We start from the raw sequence: 22,030 nt of genomic DNA on the forward strand, positions 1-22,030 counted from the left end.
CAATCTAGTATACTGTATTCGCTGCTCACGATGCGGTCTCCTCTACATTGGGGAGACCAAACGCAGATTGGGCAACCGCTTTGCAGAACATAGCAACATAGAAGATAGGAGCAGGAGTAGGCCATTCGGTCCCTCGAGCCTGCTCCACCATTCAATGAGATCATGGCTGATCATCCAAATTCAGTACCCTGTCCCTGCTTTCTCCCCATATCCCTTGATCCCTTTAGCTTTAAGAAATATATCTAACTCCTTCTTGAATATAGTTAATGAATTGGCCTCAACTGCCTTCTGTGGTAGAGAATTCCACAGGTTCACCACTCTCTGGTTGAAGAAATTCCTCCTCATTTCTGTCCTTAATGGCTTACTCCTTGGCCTAGAAATTCACTTGGGCGCGGGCAGCTCGCTCGCGCCCAAAAGTTAGCGCTGGGCGGGGAGGCATTAGCGCACGCCGTATATTCGTCTTCAGCGCCCCAATTCGGAAGCGGGCGCTATACCAGGGTGTGCCCGCCTCCGTTTGGGGCGCTGCAACTGAATATCGGCGCGCTAGTTGCCGCAGCGCCACCCGATGCGGAGCGGCAGGCTGCAGTACTGCAGGCCTCCTCCTTCTCTTAAGGGGGAGGTGCCTGCAACGGCCGGAGCCCCGATCGCGAGTGCCGGCAAAAGAGCCCGGCACAACGGAGAAGTGCCGGGCTCCACGGAAACCAGCCGGCAATGCCGCGGGGGGCGGTGGAGGAGGAAGGGGAAGGAGGTGCGGGCAGGCGGCCGCCAAAAAAGCGGCCGGCCGCACCTTCAGCTTTAAAGCGCCCCACTTCGGCAGCAGGACGGCCCCGTTTTCTGTTCGCTGTTTGCGCCCGCTTCGGAGGAGGCGGGCGCAAATAAATATGGGGATCGGCGCGGTTTCGGGGCGTTACGGGCCACCGTGCACACCGATGACGTCATCGGTCCCGGCGCAGCGCTAACGGCTACCGCCGCCAATACCGCTGCACTCAATTTCCACGCTACCACCCCGCCGGCGCAAAAGACCTCTTTAGGCGCTAAGTGGGCGCAAAGCCCACTGAATTTCTAGGCCCTTATCCTTAGACTGTGACCCCTGGTTCTGGACTCCCCCGCCATCGTGAACATCCTTCCTTCATCTAGCCTGTCCAGTCCTGTCAGAATTTTATAAGTTTCGATGAGATCCCCTCTCATTCTTCTAAACTCCAGCGAGTACAAGCCCAATCGACCCAATCTCTCCTCATACGTCATTCCTGCCATCCCAGGTATCAGTCTGGTGAATCTTCGCTGAACTCCTTCCATGGCAAGAACATCCTTCCTCAGATAAGGCGACCAAAACCACACACAATGCTCAAGATGTGGTCTCACCAAGGCCCTGTACAACTGCAGCAAGACATCCTTGTTCCTGTACAGCACGGTGGCATAGTGGTTAGCACTGTTGCCTCACAGCGCCAGGGACCCGGGTTCGAATCCGGCCTTGGGTGGCTGTCTGTGTGGAGTTTGCACATTCTCCCCGTGTTTGCGTGGGTTTCCTCCGGGTGCTCCGGTTTCCTCCCACAGTCCAAAGATGTGCGGGTTAGGTTGATTGGCTATGATAAAATTGACCCTTAGTGCTAGGGGGATTAAATACGTGGGGTTATGGGGATAGGGTGGGATATGTGTTGGTGTAGGGGTTACGGGGATCGGGTGGGATATGTGTCGGTGCAGGCTCGATGGGCCGAAATGGCCTCTATCTGCACTGTGGGGTTTCTGTGAAAAAAAAACCCCTCTCGCTACGAAGGCCAACATACCATTTGCCTTCTTAACCGCCTCTGTTCAGTCCGTAAGGGTGACCCCGAGCTTCCGGTGGCCTGTCACTTTAATTCTCCGCTCCACTCACACTCGGACCTCACCGTCCTCGGGCTCTTGCATTGTTCCACGGAAGCTCGAGGAACAGCACCTCATCTTCCGATTCGGCACTTTACAGCCTTCCGGACTCAATATCGAGTTCAAAAATTTCAGATCATAACCTCGGCCCCTATTATATTTTTATATATTTTTTATCCACACTTTTGTTTTGGCCCTCCCCCTTTCTCTCTCTCCCACACGGCAGCTGTCTCCCATTCTGCCAGCGCATTTCACACCTAATCTAGAGCCGCCTTTTGTCTCTCCACTAGTCCGACCACCATCTCGTCTGGTTTTGAATACCTCTTAATATCTCTTCACCTCTCTTTTATTCTTTCAGTGAATGTGCAGGTGCAGCAAGCCATTAGGAAGGCAAATGGTATGCTGGCCTTCATTACAATAGGATTTGAGTACAGGAGTGAAGAAGTCTTACTCCAATTACACAGGGCCTTGGTGAGACCACACCTGCAGTATTGTGTACAATTTTAGTCTCCTTACCTAAGGAAGGATATACTTGCCATAGAGGGAGTGCAACGAAGGTTCACGAGATTGATTCCTGGGATGGCGGGACTGTCGTACGAGAAGAGATTGAGTAAACTAGGCCTGTATTCTCTTGAATTCAGAAGAATGAGAGGGGGATCTCATTGAAGCACACAAAATTATTACAGGGCTTGATAGGATGGATGCTGGGAGAACGTTTCCCTTGGCTGGGGAGTCTAGAACCAGGGGCCACAGCCTCAGGAGAAAGGGTCGGCCATTCAGGACTGAGATGAGGAGGAATTTCTTCACACAGAGGGCGGTGAATCTTTGGAATTCTCTACCCCAGAGGGCTGTGGAGGCTCAGTCATTGGGTATATTCAAAACAGAAGTCGATAGATTTCCGACTAGTAAGGGCATCGAGGGATATGGCGATAGGGCCGGTGAATGGAGTTGAGGCAGAAGATCAGCCATGGTTTCATTGAATGGCGGAGCAGGCTCGAGGGGCCGAATGGCCGACTCCTGCTCCTATTTCTTATGTAATTATGTCCCCATTTCCCAGCCCCTAAACTGGCCTTTTAATCTGTTTCATTTCCTGTGTTTCTCAGTTCTGACGAAGGGTTTCGACCCGAAACGTTAACTCTGTTTCTCTCTCCATGGATGTTGCCTGGCCTGCTGAGTTTTTCCAGCGTTTTCTGTTGTTATTTCGGATTTCCAGCATCCGCAGTATTTTGCTACCCACCATTTTGTTTCTTAACTTGTCCCATTACCATCTCCTTCTGCCTCGCACCATCATCCCTTTTGTCCTTTAACCTCTCCTGCCTTCCAGCCTATCACAGACCTTCGCTTCTGTTCTTTCCTCCCTCCCCCCCCCGTCCACTTTCCCTGCCCCTGCACCCGCTTAAACACCTGTTACATCTCTAACTTTTTCCGGTTCTGACGAAAGGTCATCATAAGAACATAAGAAATGAGAGCAGGAGTCGGCCATTCGGCCCCTCGAGCCTGCTCCGCCATTCAATGAGATCGCGGCTGATCTTCGACCTCAACTCCACTTTCCCGTCCGATCTCCATATCCCTCGATTCCCCTCGAGTCCAAAAATCTATTGATCTCAGCCTTGAATAGACTCAACGATGGAGCCTCCACAGCCCTCTGGGGCAGAGAATTCCAAAGATTCACCGCCCTCTGAGTGAAGAAATTCCTCCTCATCTCAGTCCGAAATGGCCGACCCCTTATCCTGAGACTGTGACCCCTGGTTCTAGACTCTCCAGCCAGGGGGGAAACAGCCTCTCAGCATCTACCCTGTCAATCCTCCCTCAGAATCTGATATGTTTCACTGAGATCACCTCTCATTCTTCTAAACTCCAGAGAGTATCGGCCCAATCTACTCAATCTCTGCTCATAGGGCAATCCCCCCATCCCAGGAACCAGTCTGGTGAACCTTCGTTGCTCTCCCTCTATGGCAAGTCTACCCTTCCTTAGGTAAGGAGACCAGAACTGTGCACAATACTCCAGGTGTAACCTCACCAAGGCCCTGTACAATTGTAGCGAGACTTCCTTACTCTTAGACTCCAACCCCCATCGACTTGAAACATAATGGCCCAGAAATTCGGGTCGGGGGCTTCCCGCGGGTGCAAGCCCCCGACCTGCACTTACCTAGCGCGCCGGCCGTTGAGCTGTGGGCCCGCGTGGGATTCCGATCCTGGGCCTCCTCCAGCTGCCGGCGCGCAGTACTTGTGTATCCCAAGGGCGCAGTTAGTTCGAAGCGTCCCCTGGGATCACGTGGGCCATGGAGAGCCAATCGGAGCAGGGAATGCTCCATTCATAAGTTTGACAGGAAGAGCTGTCAAAACTTATAAATACTACGGGCCCCAAAACATCACTAAATCTTCAAATACATTTTTTTTAAATCACATTTTTTAAATAAACTATAAATTACATGAAATGACTATTTTAAACAATTTAAATTTTTGAAAAAATAATTTTATTTTCTAACGGGGCTAAAAATAAACTTACCTTTCTTTAAAGTATTTCAAAATAATAAACCTGTGGAAAAAATGTTTTAATTTTAATTACTTCACCACTTACCTTGTAAAAAGCAGGCCTTGTGACTGCTTTTTAAATGTGTAACTGCTGGAGACTTACCCTCCCGGGAAAACCTGCAAAAACCCGTAAGTTCGATGCGCACGCGCTGCCTCTCCGGCGCACGCATTCGACCTCTGAACCCCTTACTTCAGGGGAACGGAAGTGCCAGTTTCCCGCGCATGCGCAGTGCATGCAGGAAACCGGCACTTCCATTGGGCCTACGCGTGAGTACCCCGTGCGTACTCACCCGTGGAGACCCGAATTTCTGCCCCGTTAACTCTTTCTCGCTCTCTCTTCACAGCTGCTGCCTGACCGGCGGAGTATTTCCAGCATTTTCTGTTTTTATTTCTTAAACCCACTTGCCTGGGCTTAACGCCCCCGCCACCCCCATTAAGCCCCCCCCCCCCGCTTCCCGGATCTCCCGCTGTAGCTTCCCGCCGTTCCCGCTGGGCATTCTGCCGGGGAGAATATTCCGTGGCAATTCAACATCCCTCAGCCCTTTCTAGGACCCCTGCCCCTCCCCGTTAGGGAATCAACTTATTTACTTATAAATTTATGTTGTTCCGCAAGATAATGGGGTTCAACTGCATTTAAGAACATAAGAAATAGGAGCAGGAGTTGGCCATTCGGCCCCTCGAGCCTGCTCCACCATTCAATAAGATCACGGCTGATCTTCGACCTCAACTCCACTCTCCCGCCCGATCCCTCGATTCCCCGAGAGTCCAAAAATCCATCAATCTCAGCCTTGAATAGACTCAGCGACTGAGCCTCCACAGCCCTCTGGGGCAGAGAATTCCAAAGATTCACCACCCTCTGAGTGAAGAAATTCCTCCTCATCTCAGTCCAAAATGGCCGACCCCTTATCCTGAGACTGTGACCCCTGGTTCTAGACTCTCCAGCCAGGGGGAAACAGCCTCTCAGCATCGACCCTGTCAATCCCCCTCAGAATCTGATATGTTTCAATAAGATCACCTCTCATTCTGCTAAACTTCAGAAAGTATCGGCCCAGTCTACTCAATCTCTTTTAATTTATTTATTGGCTGTCATCGGGATTAAACGTACAACAATAACTATTATCACCAACAATCACATGCATACAATGATAACCATTGCTAATAGTAATTACACATAAAGAGTGGTACCAGGGATGAGGGACTTCAGTTACGCAGAGAGACTGGAGAAGCTGGGGTTGTTCTCCTTAGAGCAGAGAAGGTTAAGGGGAGATTGACCAGAATGGTACCAGGGATGAGGGACTTCAGTGATGTGGAGAGACTGGAGAAGCTGGGGTTGTTCTCCTTAGAGCAGAGAAGGTTAAGGGGAGATTGACCAGAATGGTGCCAGGGATGAGGGACTTCAGTGATGTGGAGAGACTGGAGAAGCTGGGGTTTTTCTCCTTAGAGCAGAGAAGGTTAAGGGGAGATTGACCAGAATGGTACCAGGGATGAGGGACTTCAGTGATGTGGAGAGACTGGAGAAGCTGGGGTTTTTCTCCTTAGAGCAGCGAAGGTTAAGGGGAGATTGACCAGAATGGTACCAGGGATCACAGAATCACAGAAACCCCACAGTGCAGATAGAGGCCATTTCGGCCCATCGAGCCTGCACCGACACATATCCCACCCGATCCCCGTAACCCCTACACCAACACATATCCCACCCTATCCCCGTAATAGGGTGGGATATGTGTTGGTGATGAGGGACTTCAGTGACGTGGAGTGACTGGAGAAGCTGGGATTGTTCTCCTTCGAGCAGAGAAGGTTAAGGGGAGATTGACCAGAATGGTACCAGGGATGAGGGGCTTCAGTGACGTGGAGAGACTGGAGAAGCTGGGGTTGTTCTCCTTGGAGCACAGAAGGTTAAGGGGAGATTGACCAGAATGGTACCAGGGATGAGGGACTTCAGTGATGTGGAGAGACTGGAGAAGCTGGGATTGTTCTCCTTAGAGCAGAGAAGGTTAAGGGGAGATTGACCAGAATGGTACCAGGGATGAGGGGCTTCAGTGACGTGGAGAGACTGGAGAAGCTGGGATTGTTCTCCTTAGAGCAGAGAAGGTTAAGGGGAGATTGACCAGAATGGTACCAGGGATGAGGGACTTCAGTGATGTGGAGAGACTGGAGAAGCTGGGGTTGTTCTCCTTAGAGCAGAGAAGGTTAAGGGGGAGATTTAATAGAGGTGTTCAAAATCAAATAGGATTTTGATTGAGTAAATAAGGAGAAACTGTTTCCATGGGCAGACATGAAAGTGGGACTAATTGGAGAGCCATACCAAAGAGCCGGCGCAGGTACGATGGGCCGACTGGCCTCCTGTGCTGTGTGATTCTATGATATACTTGGGGTCACGTGCATGATACAAGCTACTGGAGAATTCACCGTGTCACAGATCTTGAGCTGGAGGGCTGGACAAGCTATGTTAAATCGGGAGTATGTATTCTATTTCACGGCAAATAGTGTCTATTTCACGGCAAAAAATGTCTATTTCACGGCAAACAGTGTCTATTTCACGGCAAACAGTGTCTATTTCATGGCAAACAGCGTCTATTTCACGGCAAACAGCGTCTATTTCACGGCAAATAGTGTCTCTTTCATGGCAAACAGCGTCTCTTTCACGGCAAACAATGTCTATTTCACAGCATACAGTGTCTATTTCACGGCAAACAGTCTCTATTTCACGGCAAACAGTGTCTATTTCACGGCAAACAGTGTCTCTTTCACGGCAAACAGTGTCTATTTCACGGCAAACAGCGTCTCTTTCACGGCAAACTGTCTATTTCACGGCAAACAGCGTCTCTTTCACGGCAAACAATGTCTATTTCACGGCAAACAGCGTCTATTTCACGGCAAACAATGTCTATTTCACGGCATACAGTGTCTATTTCACGGCAAACAGTCTCTATTTCACGGCAAACAGTGTCTCTTTCACGGCAAACAGAGCCTACCTAAGCAGATTCTCCCGGTAAAAGCAGGATTATTTCTCCACCAAAATGTAGTGAGTGCCGGAGAGTTACATAACACACATTAGGGGCGTCGAATCAATCCCAGTCACTTACACATGGTGATTGGCGGAGGTGATGGGGTGCGGGGGCGGAATTAACCAACTGTCTCCATTCTGGCTGGGGCTTAGAATTGTAGAAATTTACAGCGCGGAAGGAGGCCATTCGGCCCATCGTGTCCACTCCAGCCTAATCCCCCTTTCCAGCTCTCGGTCCGTAGCCCTGTAGGTTATGGCGCTTCGAGTGCGTATCCAAGTACTTTTTAAATGCGATGAGGGTTTCTGCCTCGACCACCCTTTCAGGCAGTGAGTTCCAGACCCCCACCACCCTCTGGGTGAAGAAAGTTCTCCTCAACTCCCCTCTAATCCTTCTCCCAATGACTTTAAATCTCTGCCCCCCTGGTTATTGACCTCTCTGCTGAGGGCAATAGGTCCTTCCTATCCACTCTATCCAGGCCCCCTCACCATTTTATATACCTCAATTAAATCTCCCCTCAGCCTCCTCTGTTCCAGAGAAAACAACCCCAGCCTCTCCAATCTTTCCTCATCGCTGAAATTCTCCAGTCCTGGCAACATGGTGGCAAAAACAGGAAGGCAGATTATTATCTGAACGGCAATAGATTGGGAGAAGGGGAAGTGCAACGAGACCTGGGTGTCCTTGTGCACCAGTCGCTGAAGGTAAGCATGCAGGTGCAGCAGGCGGTTAAGAAGGCAAATGGTATGTTGGCCTTCGTAGCGAGAGGGTTCGAGTACAGGAGCAGGGATGTCTTGCTGCAGTCGTACAGGGCCTTGGTGAGACCACACCTTGAGTATTGTGTGCAGTTTTGGTCGCCTTATCTGAGGAAGGTTGTTCTTGCCATGGAGGGAGTGCAGCGAAGATTCACCAGACTGATACCTGGGATGGCAGGAATGACGTATGAGGAGAGATTGGGTCGATTGGGCTTATACTCGCTGGAGTTTAGAAGAATGAGAGGGGATCTCATTGAAACTTATAAAATTCTGACAGGACTGGACAGACTAGATGCGGGAAGGATGTTCCCGATGGTCGGGGAGTCCAGAACCAGGGGTCACAGTCTAAGGATAAGGGGTAAGCCATTTAGGACAGAAATGAGGAGGAATTTCTTCACCCAGAGAGTGGTGAACCTGTGGAATTCTCTACCACAGAAGGCTGTAGAGGCCAATTCATTAAATATATTCAAGAAGGAGTTGGATATATTTCTTGAGGCTAAAGGGATCAAGGGATATGGGGAGAAGGCAGGGACAGGGTACTGAATTTGGATGATCAGCCATGATCGCATTGAATGGCGGAGCAGGCTCGAGGGGTCGAATGGCCGACTCCTGCTCCTATCTTCTATGTTTCTATGTAACATCCTCGGCAATCTCCTCTGCACCCTCTCCAGTGCGAGCACATCCTTCCTGTAATGTGGTGACCAGAACTGCACGCAGTGCTCGAGCTGCGACCCAACTTGTGTTTTATACCGTTCAAGCGTGATACCTTGACGCGTTGCAGCCGATCTTTTTATTGAGCTCTGACCGGCGCCTCCCTTCTCTTTGCCAGACATCGCCAACAAGGTTCTACTGGCCCTCTTCACCTGTGAGATGCTGCTGAAGATGTACAGCCTCGGGCTGGACGCCTACTTTGTCTCGTTCTTCAACCGCTTTGACTGCTTCGTGGTGTGCGGTGGGATCGTGGAGACCATCCTGGTGGAATTGGAGATCATGTCGCCGCTGGGCATCTCTGTCCTCCGCTGCGTGCGACTCCTCAGGATTTTCAAGTTCACCAGGTGGAAGAGACCTCTCCTGTTCCATCCCTCTCTTGCCTCCCTTCGTCCTCATCCTTCTTCCTGCTCTTGTTTCTCTTTCTTTAACTCCTTAATTATTGCCTCCAAGTTATCACTGAGGGTCGATGGTGGTCGTGTTTGACCCCGAGATGAGCTCCCGACCACTTCTCCCCCCGCCATCGCTCAGAGCGCCTATTTCCAATCCCCCCCCCCCCCGGCCTCAGCTCATCCGCTGCTGAATCCCTCATCCCCCGCACCTTTGTCACCTCCAGACTCCGACTATTCCAACGCTCTCCCGCCCGGCCTCAAACCTTCCGCCCTCCGTAACCATCGGCTCATCTAAAACTCTGCTGCCCCGTGTCCTAACTCGCCCCCAGTCCCGTTCACCCATCACCCCCACTGTGCTCGCTGACCTACATTGGCTCCCGGTCCCCCAACGCCTTAAATTTAAAATTCTCATCCTCGTGTTCAAATCCCTCCGTGGCCTCCTCGCCCCCCTCCCTATCTCTGTAACCTCCTCCAGCTCCCTTCAACCCTCCGAGATCTCTGCGCTCCTCCAATTCTCAAAGAAGGACAAGGGCAGCAGGCGCATGGGGAACACCACCAGCTCCAAGTTCCCCTCCAAGTCACACACACCACCGTGACTTGGAAATATATCGGCCGATCCTTCATCGTCGCTGGGTCAAAATCCTGGAACTCCCTCCCTAACAGCGCTCTGGGAGCACCTTCACCACACGGGACTGCAGCGGTTCAAGAAGGCGGCTCACCACCACCTTCTCAAGGGGCGATTAGGGATGGGCAATAAATGCTGGCCTTGCCAGCGACGCCCACATCCCATAAAAATGAATACATTTATTTTTTAAATCCCTATGCGTCCTCGCCCCCCCCTCCCTATCTCTGTAACCTCCTCCAGCCCCACAACCCTCCGCAATCTCTGCGCTTAACCAATTCCGGCCTCTCGCTCATCCCCCATTACTCCGCCGTTGGCGACCGCGCCAGGGCCCCAAGCTCTGGAATTGCCTCCCTATAAACCTCGCCGCCTCTCTCTCCTCCTTTAAGACACTCCTTAAAACCGACCTCTTTGACCAAGCGTTTGATCACCTGTCCCTAAAATCTCCTTATGTGGCTCGGGGTCAGATTGTGTTTGATATACGCTCCTGTGAAGCGCCTTGGGACATTTTACGATGTTAAAGGTCGTGTGTAAATAAGATTTGTCGCAGTCGCCTCATGTATTGGGTTTGTCATTCCTTCCCCAGGCACTGGTCAGCCCTCAGTAACCTGGTCGCATCGCTCCTCAACTCCATGAAGTCCATTGCCTCGCTGCTGCTCCTCCTCTTCCTCTTCATCATCATCTTCTCCCTCCTCGGCATGCAAGTCTTCGGCGGCAAGTTCAACTTCGACGAAACACAAACCAAACGAAGCACCTTCGACACCTTCCCGCAGGCTCTTTTGACCGTCTTCCAGGTAGGCCCCGTGTCGCCAGTACTGAGGGAGCGCCGCACTGACGGTGGGGTGGTACTGAGGGAGCGCCGCACTGTCAGAGGGGCTGTACTGAGGGAGCGCCGCACTGTCAGAGGGGCTGTACTGAGGGAGCGCCGCACTGTTGGAGGGGCAGTCCTGAGGGAGTGCCGCACTGTCGTAGGGGCGGTACTGAGGGAGCACCGCACTGTCGGAGGGGCGGTACTGAGGGAGCGCCGCACTGTCGGCGGGGCGGTACTGAGGGAGCGCCGCAATGTCGGAGGGGCGGTACTGAGGAAGCGCCGCACTGTTGGAGGGGCGGTACTGAGGGAGCGCCGCACTGTCGGAGGGGCGGTACTGAGGGAGCGCCGCACTGTTGGAGGGGCGGTACTGAGGGAGCGCCGCATTGTCAGAGGGGCGGTACTGAGGGGGCGCCGCACTGTCGGAGAGGCGGTAATGAGGGAACGCCGCACTGTCGGAGGGGCAGTACTGAGGGAGCGACGCACTGTCGGAGGGGCGGTACTGAGGGAGCGCCGCACTGTCGGAGGGGCGGTATTGAGGGAGCACCGCACTGTCGGAGGGGCAGTACTGAGGGAGCGCCGCAGTGTCGGAGGGGCGGTACTGAAGGAGTGCCGCACTGTCGGAGGGGCGGTACTGAGGGAGCGACGCACTGTCGGAGGGGCGGTACTGAGGGAACGCCGCACTGTCGGAGGGCGGTACTAAGGGAGCGCCGCACTGTCGGAGGGGCAGTACTGAGGGAGCGCCGCACTGTCGGAGGGGCAGTACTGAGGGAGCGCCACACTGTCGGAGGGGCGGTACTGAGGGAGCGCCGCACTGTCGGAGGGGCGGTACAGATGGAGCAACGCACTGTCGGAGGGGCAGGACTGAGGGAGTGCCACACTGTCGGAGGGGCAGTACTGAGGGAGCGCCGCACTGTTGGAGGGGCGGTACAGAGGGAGCGCCGCATTGTCGGAGGGGCGGTACTGAGGGGGCGCCGCACTGTCGGAGAGGCGATAATGAGGGAACGCCGCACTGTCGGAGGTGCAGTACTGAGGGAGTGCCACACTGTCGGAGGGGCAGCACTGAGGGAGCGCCGCACTGTCGGAGGGGCGGTACAGAGGGAGCGGCGCACTATCGGAGGGGCGGTACTGAGGGAGCGCCGCACTGTCAGAGGGGCGATACTGAGGGCGCGCCGCACTGTCGGAGGGGCGGTACTGAGGGACCGCCGCACTGTCGGAGATGCAGTACTGAGGGAGCGCCGCACTGTCGGAGGGGCGGTACTGAGGGAGTGCCGCACTGTTGGAGGGGCAGTACTGAGGGAGCGACGCACTGTCGGAGGGGCGGTACTGAGGGAGCGCCGCACTGTCGGAGGGGCGGTATTGAGGGAGCACCGCACTGTCGGAGGGGCAGTACTGAGGGAGCGCCGCAGTGTCGGAGGGGCGGTACTGAAGGAGCGCCGCACTGTCGGAGGGGCGGTACTGAGGGAGCGACGCACTGTCGGAGGGGCGGTACTGAGGGAACGCCGCACTGTCGGAGGGCGGTACTGAGGGAGCGCCGCACTGTCGGAGGGGCAGTACTGAGGGAGCGCCGCACTGTCGGAGGGGCAGTACTGAGGGAGCGCCACACTGTCGGAGGGGCGGTACTGAGGGAGCGCCGCACTGTCGGAGGGGCGGTACAGATGGAGCAACGCACTGTCGGAGGGGCAGGACTGAGGGAGCGCCGCACTGTCGTAGAGGCGGTAATGAGGGAACGCCGCACTTTCGAAGGTGCAGTACTGAGGGAGTGCCACACTGTCGGAGGGGCAGTACTGAGGGAGCGCCGCACTGTTGGAGGGGCGGTACAGAGGGAGCGCCGCACTGTCGGAGGGGCGGTACTGAGGGAGCGCCGCACTGTCGGAGGGGCGGTACTGAGGAAGCGCCGCACTGTCGGAGGGGCGGTACTGAGATAGCGCCGCACTGTCGGAGGGGCGGTACTGAGGGAGCGCCGCACTGTCGGAGGGGCGGTACTGAGGGAGCGCCGCACTGTCGGAGGGGCGGTACTGAGGGAGCGTCGCACTGCCGGAGGGGCGGTACTGAGGGAGCGGCGCACTGTCGGAGGGGCGGTACTGAGGGAGCGCCGCACTGTCCGAGGGGCGGTACTGAGGGAGCACCGCACTGTCCGAGGGGCGGTACTGAGGGAGCGCCGCACTGTTGGAGGGGCGGTAGTGAGGGAGCGCCACACTGTTGGAGGGGCGGTACTGAGGGAGCGCCGCACTGTCAGAGGGGCAGTACTGAGGGAGCGCTGCACTGTCGGAGGGGCAGTACTGAGGGAGCGCTGCACTGTCGGAGGGGCGGTACTGAGGGAGCGCCGCAGTGTCGGGGGGGCGGTACTGAGGGAGCGCCGCACTGTCGGAGGGGCGGTACTGAGGGAGTGCCGCACTATCGGAGGGGCGGTACTGAGGGAGTGCCGCACTATCGGAGGGGCGGTACTGAGGGAGCGCCGCACTGTCGGAGGGGCGGTACTGAGGGAGCGCCGCACTGTCGGAGGGGCAGTACTGAGGGAGCGCCGCACTGTCGGAGGGGCGGTACTGAGGGAGCGCCGCACTGTCGGAGGGGCGGTACTGAAGGAGCACCGCACTGTCGGAGGGGCGGTACTGAAGGAGCGCCGCACTGTCGGAGGGGCGGTACTGAGGGAGCGCCGCACTGTCGGAGGGGCGGTACTGAGGGAGCGCAGCACTGTCGGAGGGGCGGTACTGAAGGAGCGCCGCTTTAAAATTGTGCTTCTTCCCGAACAGATATTAACTGGTGAGGATTGGAACGTGGTGATGTATGATGGTATCATGGCGTTCGGAGGACCCTTCTTTCCTGGGATGCTCGTCTGCATTTATTTCATCATCCTCTTCATCTGTGGCAACTGTATCCTTCGCTGACCTCCCGCGGCACTGCTCCCAGATGGTGTGCCGCGACATCAGAAGAGAGCTCCGTAACTTTTTTTATTCATTCGTGGAATGTGGGCGTCGCTGGCAAGGCCAACGTTTATTGCCCAATCCTAATTGCCCTCGAGACGGTGGTGGTGGTGAGCCGCCTTCTTGAACCGTTGCATTCCAATATATTTCCAAGTCAGGATGGTGTATGTGTGTGATTTGGAGGGGGACGTGTAAGTGGTGGCGTTCCCCTGTGCCGACTGCCCTTGTCCTTCTAGGTGGTGGAGGTCGCGGGTTTGGGAGGTGCTGCCCAAGAAGCCTTGGCCAGCTGCCGCATTGCACCTTGTATAACTTCTTTGTATAGCGGAGCAACAGGATGGCATTGAAGTCTCGTGAGAGGATTGCACAGCTTGTCTTCTGATGTGTAAAGTGCGCGTGTAAGGAAATAAGGGACAGTCATGACAGTCGACCATGAGTGATTAAAGTATAACTATAGAGACTAGGGTAATAAACATAGGTAGAGGAATCCATTAACTATCGTATAGAAAGATAATGTTTGATGACACCTATTCTTCCAAGGGGTTTAAAACAGTTAGGCCTTGTTTAAGGGCAGTAGCTTTGGAGTAAACAATTACAAATGTTTATATGAATAGTCTGTCTTCAAAGCAACATAGGAACAGGAGGAGGCGGTTCAGCCCCTCGAGCCTGTTACATTAGGAACAGGAGGAGGCCCGTTCAGCCCCCTCGAGCCTGTTACATTAGGAACAGGAGGAGGCCGTTCAGCCCCCTCGAGCCTGTTACATTAGGAACAGGAGGAGGCCGTTCAGCCCCCTCGAGCCTGTTACATTAGGAACAGGAGGAGGCCATTCAGCCCCCTCGAGCCTGTTACATTAGGAACAGGAGGAGGCCGTTCAGCCCCCTCGAGCCTGTTACATTAGGAACAGGAGGAGGCCGTTCAGCCCCTCGAGCCTGTTACATTAGGAACAGGAGGAGGCCCGTTCCGCCCCTCGAGCCTGTTACATTAGGAACAGGAGGAGGCCGTTCAGCCCCCTCGAGCCTGTTACATTAGGAACAGGAGGAGGCCGTTCAGCCCCCTCGAGCCTGTTACATTAGGAACAGGAGGAGGCCGTTCAGTCCCTCGAGCCTGTTACATTAGGAACAGGAGGAGGCCGTTCAGCCCCTCGAGCCTGTTACATTAGGAACAGGAGGAGGCCATTCAGCCCCCTCGAGCCTGTTACATTAGGAACAGGAGGAGGCCATTCAGCCCCCTCGAGCCTGTTACATTAGGAACAGGAGGAGGCCATTCAGCCCCCTCGAGCCTGTTACATTAGGAACAGGAGGAGGCCATTCAGCCCCCTCGAGCCTGTTACATTAGGAACAGGAGGAGGCCGTTCAGCCCCCTCGAGCCTGTTACATTAGGAACAGGAGGAGGCCATTCAGCCTCTCGAGCCTGTTACATTAGGAACAGGAGGAGGCCATTCAGCCCCCTCGAGCCTGTTACATTAGGAACAGGAGGAGGCCGTTCAGCCCCCTCGAGCCTGTTACATTAGGAACAGGAGGAGGCCATTCAGCCCCCTCGAGCCTGTTACATTAGGAACAGGAGGAGGCCATTCAGCCCCCTCGAGCCTGTTACATTAGGAACAGGAGGAGGCCGTTCAGCCCCCTCGAGCCTGTTACATTAGGAACAGGAGGAGGCCGTTCAGCCCCTCGAGCCTGTTACAATAGGAACAGGAGGAGGCCATTCAGCCCCCTCGAGCCTGTTACATTAGGAACAGGAGGAGGCCATTCAGCCCCCTCGAGCCTGTTACATTAGGAACAGGAGGAGGCCATTCAGCCCCCTCGAACCTGTTACATTAGGAACAGGAGGAGGCCATTCAGCCCCCTCGAGCCTGTTTCATTAGGAACAGGAGGAGGCCGTTCAGCCCCCTCGAGCCTGTTTCATTAGGAACAGGAGGAGGCCGTTTAGCCCCCTCGAGCCTGTTTCATTAGGAACAGGAGGAGGCCGTTCAGCCCCTCGAGCCTGTTACATTAGGAACAGGAGGAGGCCGTTCAGCCCCTCGAGCCTGTTACATTAGGAACAGGAGTAGGCCATTCAGCCCCTCGAGCCTGTTACATTAGGAACAGGAGGAGGCCATTCAGCCCCCTCGAGCCTGTTACATTAGGAACAGGAGGAGGCCATTCAGCCTCTCGAGCCTGTGACATTAGGAACAGGAGGAGGCCGTTTAGCCCCCTCGAGCCTGTTACATTAGGAACAGGAGGAGGCCGTTCAGCCCCCTCGAGCCTGTTACATTAGGAACAGGAGGAGGCCATTCAGCCCCTCGAGCCTGTGACATTAGGAACAGGAGGAGGCCGTTTAGCCCCCTCGAGCCTGTTACATTAGGAACAGGAGGAGGCCGTTCAGCCCCCTCGAGCCTGTTACATTAGGAACAGGAGGAGGCCGTTTAGCCCCCTCGAGCCTGTTACATTAGGAACAGGAGGAGGCCGTTCAGCTCCCTCGAGCCTGTTACATTAGGAACAGGAGGAGGCCATTCAGCCCCTCGAGCCTGTTACATTAGGAACAGGAGGAGGCCGTTCAGCTCCCTCGAGACTGTTACATTAGGAACAGGAGGAGGCCGTTCAGCTCCCTCGAGCCTGTTACATTAGGAACAGGAGGAGGCCGTTCAGCCCCTCGAGCCTGTAACATTAGGAACAGGAGGAGGCCATTCAGCCCCTCGAGCCTGTTACATTAGGAACAGGAGGAGGCCATTCAGCCCCCTCGGGCCTGTTACATTAGGAACAGGAGGAGGCCATTCAGCCCCCTCGAGCCTGTTACATTAGGAACAGGAGGAGGCCGTTCAGCTCCCTCGAGCCTGTTACATTAGGAACAGGAGGAGGCCATTCAGCCCCTCGAGCCTGTTACATTAGGAACAGGAGGAGGCCGTTCAGCTCCCTCGAGACTGTTACATTAGGAACAGGAGGAGGCCGTTCAGCTCCCTCGAGCCTGTTACATTAGGAACAGGAGGAGGCCGTTCAGCCCCTCGAGCCTGTTACATTAGGAACAGGAGGAGGCCATTCAGCCCCTCGAGCCTGTTACATTAGGAACAGGAGGAGGCCATTCAGCCCCTCGGGCCTGTTACATTAGGAACAGGAGGAGGCCATTCAGCCCCCTCGAGCCTGTTACATTAGGAACAGGAGGAGGCCATTCAGTCCCCTCGAGCCTGTTACATTAGGAACAGGAGGAGGCCGTTCAGCCCCCTCGAGCCTGTTACATTAGGAACAGGAGGAGGCCATTCAGCCCCTCGGGCCTGTTACATTAGGAACAGGAGGAGGCCATTCAGCCCCCTCGAGCCTGTTACATTAGGAACAGGAGGAGGCCGTTCAGTCCCCTCGAGCCTGTTACATTAGGAACAGGAGGAGGCCGTTCAGCCCCCTCGAGCCTGTTACATTAGGAACAGGAGGAGGCCGTTCAGCCCCCTCGAGCCTGTTACATTAGGAACAGGAGGAGGCCATTCAGTCCCCTCGAGCCTGTTACATTAGGAACAGGAGGAGGCCGTTCAGCCCCCTCGAGCCTGTTACATTAGGAACAGGAGGAGGCCGTTCAGCCCCCTCGAGCCTGTTACATTAGGAACAGGAGGAGGCCATTCAGTCCCCTCGAGCCTGTTACATTAGGAACAGGAGGAGGCCGTTCAGCCCCCTCGAGCCTGTTACATTAGGAACAGGAGGAGGCCGTTCAGCCCCCTCGAGCCTGTTACATTAGGAACAGGAGGAGGCCATTCAGTCCCCTCGAGCCTGTTACATTAGGAACAGGAGGAGGCCGTTCAGCCCCCTCGAGCCTGTTACATTAGGAACAGGAGGAGGCCATTCAGTCCCCTCGAGCCTGTTACATTAGGAACAGGAGGAGGCCGTTCAGCCCCCTCGAGCCTGTTACATTAGGAACAGGAGGAGGCCGTTCAGCCTCTCGAGCCCGTTACATTAGGAACAGGAGGAGGCCGTTCAGCCCCTCGAGCCTGTTACATTAGGAACAGGAGGAGGCCGTTCAGCCCCTCGAGCCTGTTACATTAGGAACAGGAGGAGGCCGTTCAGCCCCTCGAGCCTGTTACATTAGGAACAGGAGGAGGCCATTCAGCCCCCTCGAGCCTGTTACATTAGGAACAGGAAGACTAATTTCACTCCTGAAAGGTCTGGCTCTAATTTGAAGACTCTGCCCCCGAGTCCTAGAATCCCCAACCAGCGGAAATATCTCTCTCTCGACCCCATCAGTTTCCCTTAATATCTTGAATTTGGGAATAGACACATCATGAGGTCTTATCTGTGACATGTACCTCTGATGTACAACAGCAACAACAACTTGTATTTATATAGCGCCTTTAACATCGTAAAACGGCCCAAGGCGCTGCACAGGAGCATTTTAAGACAAATAATTTGACACCGCGCCACATAAGGATAAATTAGGGCAGGTGACCAAAAGCTGGGTCAAAGAGGTCGGTTTTAAGGAGCGTCTTAAAGGAGGAGAGAGAGAGGCGGAGAGGTTTAGGGAGGGAATTCCAGAGCTTGGGGCCCAGGCGGCTGAAGGCACGGCCACCAATGGTTGAGAGATTATAATCAGGGATGCTCAAGAGGGCAGAATTAGAGGAGTGCAGATATCTCGGAGGGGTTGTGGGGCTGGAGGAGGTTACAGAGATAGGGAGGGTTGTAGGGGCTGGAGGAGGTTACAGAGCTAGGGAGGGGGGCGAGGAGGCCATGGAGGGATTTGAAAACAAGGATGAGAATTTTGAAATCGAGGCGCTGCTTAACCGGGAGCCAATGTAGGTCAGCGAGCACAGGGGGTGATGGGTGAACGGGACTTGGTGCGAGTTAGGACACGGGCAGCCGGGATTTGGATCACCTCAAGTTTACGTAAGGTGGAATGTGGGAGGCCAGCCAGGAGTGCATTGGAATAGTCAAGGCTAGAGGTAACAAAGGCATGGATGAGGGTTTCAGCAGCGGATGAGCTGAGGCAAGGGCGGAGAAACATAGAAACATAGAAGATAGGAGCAGGAGTCGGCCATTCGGCCCCTCGAACCTGTTCCGCCATTTAATGAGATCATGGCTGATCATCCAAATTCAGTACCCTGTCCCTGCCTTCTCCCCATATCCCTTGATCCCTTTGGCCTTAAGAAATATATCCAACTCCTTCTTGAATACATTTAATGAATTGGCCTCCACTGCCTTCTGTGGTAGAGAATTCCACAGGTTCACCACTCTCTGGGTGAAGAAATTCCTCCTCATCTCTGTCCTAAATGGCTTACCCCTTATCCTTAGGCTGTGACCCCTGGTTCTGGACTCCCCGACCATTGGGAACATCCTTCCTGCATCTAGTCTGTCCAGTCCTGTCAGAATTTTATAAGTTTCAATGAGATCCCCTCTCATTCTTCTAAACTCCAGCGAGTACAAGCCCAATCGACCCAATCTCTCCTCATACGTCATTCCTGCCATCCCAGGTATCAGCCTGGTGAATCTTCGCTGCACTCCTTCCATGGCAAGAACATCCTTCCTCAGATAAGGTGAGCAAAACTGCACACAATACTCAAGGTGTGGTCTCACCAAGGCCCTGTACAACTGCAGCAAGACATCCTTGTTCCTGTACTCAAACCCTCTCGCTACGAAGGCCAACATACCATTTGCCTTCTTAACCGTCTGCTGCACCTGCATGCTTACCTTCAGCGACTGGTGCACAAGGACACCCAGGTCTCGTTGCACTTCCCCTTCTCCCAATCTATTGCCATTCAGAGAATAATCTGCCTTCCTGTTTTTGACACCAAAGTGGATAACCTCGCACTTATCCACGTTTATTGCATCTGCCATGCATCTGCCCAATCACCCAACCTGTCCAAATCATAGTAGAGTTTCTCGGCATCCTCCTCACAGCACACACGCCCACCCAGCTTTGTGTCGTCTGCAAACTTGGAGATATTACATCTAGTTCCCTCGTCCAGGTCATTAATATATATTGTGAATAGCTGGGGTCGAAGGACCGAACCCTGCGGTACCCCACTAGTCACTGCCTGCCATTCGGAAAAGGACCCGTTTATTCCAACTCTTTGCTTTCTGTCTGCCAACCAGTTCTCCATCCAAGTCAATACCTCTACATTGTCACGGGCGATGTTACGGAGGGGGAAGTAGGCGCTCTTTGTAATGCCGCCGATATGTGGTCGGAAGCTCATTTCAGGGCCAAACATGACACCAAGGGTTGCGAACAGTGTGGTTCAGCCTCAGACAGATGTTAGGCAAAATAAGGTGTCTAAAGGAGCGTAGTTCTCAATAATTCCTCAGCGGGCTCGACAGATAGAACGTGAAGCCGATAGCCGCTCCCTGATCCGGGTTGGGTAGATCTCTTGTTCGAGATGCTTACTCGAAACGTGATGTTGTGAACCAGAGGACCATGGAGATTGAACGCATTACACTTAGCCGAGTCATGTTCAGTATATAATCAGCAGATTTCACGCAGTGCGTCGGAAGGCGCTCTATGCTTTACGGTGAGGACAGCGCACCCGATATAAGGCACGACGTGCGATCGGGCAACGGCAGATCGGAGTCTCATTTTACGACCACAAGGGTCAACTGTTGACGAGTACGCCGGACAGTCAGAGTTCAATTGCTTGGTCACAGATTGAACAGAGCTTGACATTTTCAGATAGCACCTCAGGAGCACCCAGCACCTCGATTGCTCTCGATCCTCGTGACAATGTGCCGAGCCTGGAGAATTCCATCTGTATGTTATAAAACATAGCGTTATTAATAGATTATTGAGGACAGATTATATGCTTCATTTTTGGTTAGTTTTTCAGTGTTTGACGGGACAGTGTAGAGGGAGCTTTACTCTGTATCTAACCTGTGCTGTACCTGCCCTGGGAGTGTTTGACGGGACAGTGTAGAGGGAGTTAACTCTGTATCTAACCCCGTGCTGTACTTGCTCTGAGATCGGGCACCGAACATGCAAAGGTTTGATGAGCCACAAATTCACCAGATAATATGTTTTCGAAGGAAACAGAATGAAGTTCTTTGCTGAACTTATTTTCTCTTAAGTCCTTTCCCCCAGATATTCTGCTCAACGTCTTCTTGGCCATCGCTGTGGACAACCTGGCAGATGCCGACGGCGGCAAAGGGAAGAAAAAGCGAAAGGCGAGGTACGGCCGATGAGTCGCACCGTGCACTGGGGCTAGGGAGGGGCAGCTGGTTAGACGGTGGGGGGGAGGGGGGTGTGGTGGAGACCGGTGGGGTGTCGGGGCTGCGAGCCAGATTCCCCGCTCCGCGCGGTCACCCACCCCGCCCCCTGGCCCCGGAAATGGCCGTCGGGTTTACGGATCCGAGTGGGCAACGCCGCCCCCCCCCCCCACCGTCGGTCGAACAGCCTGCCCGCTGACGGGCCGAGCTCAGCCGTCGGGTGTCGCAGTCGAGGTTTGGGGGAGTGGGGGCAGTGTAACCGGTTCTTGCGGTGGCCAATTTCCTATAGGCCCTGCCGCGGTCGCCATTTATTGTAAGTGGTTTCGCCCCGCCCGTAGCGAGCACGCACACCCCCCTTACTACAAGTTCTGGATGATAGAGATTACTGAGGACAGATTGGAACATGGACAGCATTTTCGGGCTCGCCTGTACAGTGTTTATTAAGGTTGACAAAAACCACTCCACTCGCATACAGTACGAGCAGTGTGAACACAACAGTACAGTTTAAAACAGTACAACCCTGACTTGTCCAACAAGCCCCTGCCGTGCTGACTTACCACAGCCTAAAAAACACCCGCCCGTGAACTAAACTATCACAGGACCCTTCCGACGCTAAACCCCCTCTGGTTTGGTAAGAACATACAGGCACCCCCTCACACAGCTAAGTGATCTTGTGGGTGTGCAGGCTTGGCAATGCTCACCTAGTTTGCCCCTTTTTGATCTTGCTTGCAGCTTCCTCATGTACGTCTCGGCTACCTGGTTCCGTACCGGCCTTGCGGCATGCGAGTCCCAGTCTGAGTCGAAGTCCATCTCGGTTGGAAGAGCAAGGCTCAGCTCTTCTTGACGTTACATTGTGTGGAGGGTAGGAGAGAGAGAGAGAGCTATCCAAACTGCTCTCTTAATATACCCCTCCAATACACAGACCGCTGTCTGCGGTATTAATGGACACATGGGGCTGGATTTTCATTGAGGAGTCAGGTAGGAGGCGGAACTACAACTTTCGGGGTTGTAGTCCCGCCTCCATCGAGTTGTGGCCAACCCACGCGATTTTGACTTGATTGGCCTTGTTAAGCCCCGCCCAGCGGGCTCAGCAGGCCAATTAAGGGCCACCCGGCAACAGGTGACGTCACAGATTGACATTTCATCTGTCAAGAGCTTTTGACAGATGAAATATCAACGTTCCACAGCTCTTTGAAGCTGTCAAACACTGACAATCTGTATTCTAAGTTAATTCCTTCCTCTCAGGATGATTTAGAGATCTCTCCGGAACAGAAAGCTGAATGC

General features: G+C 54.2%; 1 protein-coding gene across 1 annotated transcript in view; it reads left to right on the forward strand.

Annotated features, from left to right (window-relative positions):
- The window catches only part of LOC147086810 (voltage-dependent L-type calcium channel subunit alpha-1F-like), a 160,722-nt gene that overhangs the window by 62,697 nt on the left and 75,995 nt on the right, over window positions 1-22,030 (forward strand). Inside the window, exons 14-17 of the mRNA XM_085978323.1 lie at window positions 8,982-9,207; window positions 10,461-10,668; window positions 13,436-13,556; window positions 20,622-20,709. Coding sequence (XP_085834449.1) covers window positions 8,982-9,207; window positions 10,461-10,668; window positions 13,436-13,556; window positions 20,622-20,709 — 643 coding nt within the window. The remainder of the gene's footprint in view (window positions 1-8,981; window positions 9,208-10,460; window positions 10,669-13,435; window positions 13,557-20,621; window positions 20,710-22,030) is intronic.

This window comes from Somniosus microcephalus, unplaced genomic scaffold, assembly GCF_052327205.1.
Source record: "Somniosus microcephalus isolate GS21.2 unplaced genomic scaffold, FLI_Smic_1.0 unresolved_chr7, whole genome shotgun sequence".
Lineage (NCBI taxonomy): Eukaryota > Metazoa > Chordata > Chondrichthyes > Squaliformes > Somniosidae > Somniosus > Somniosus microcephalus.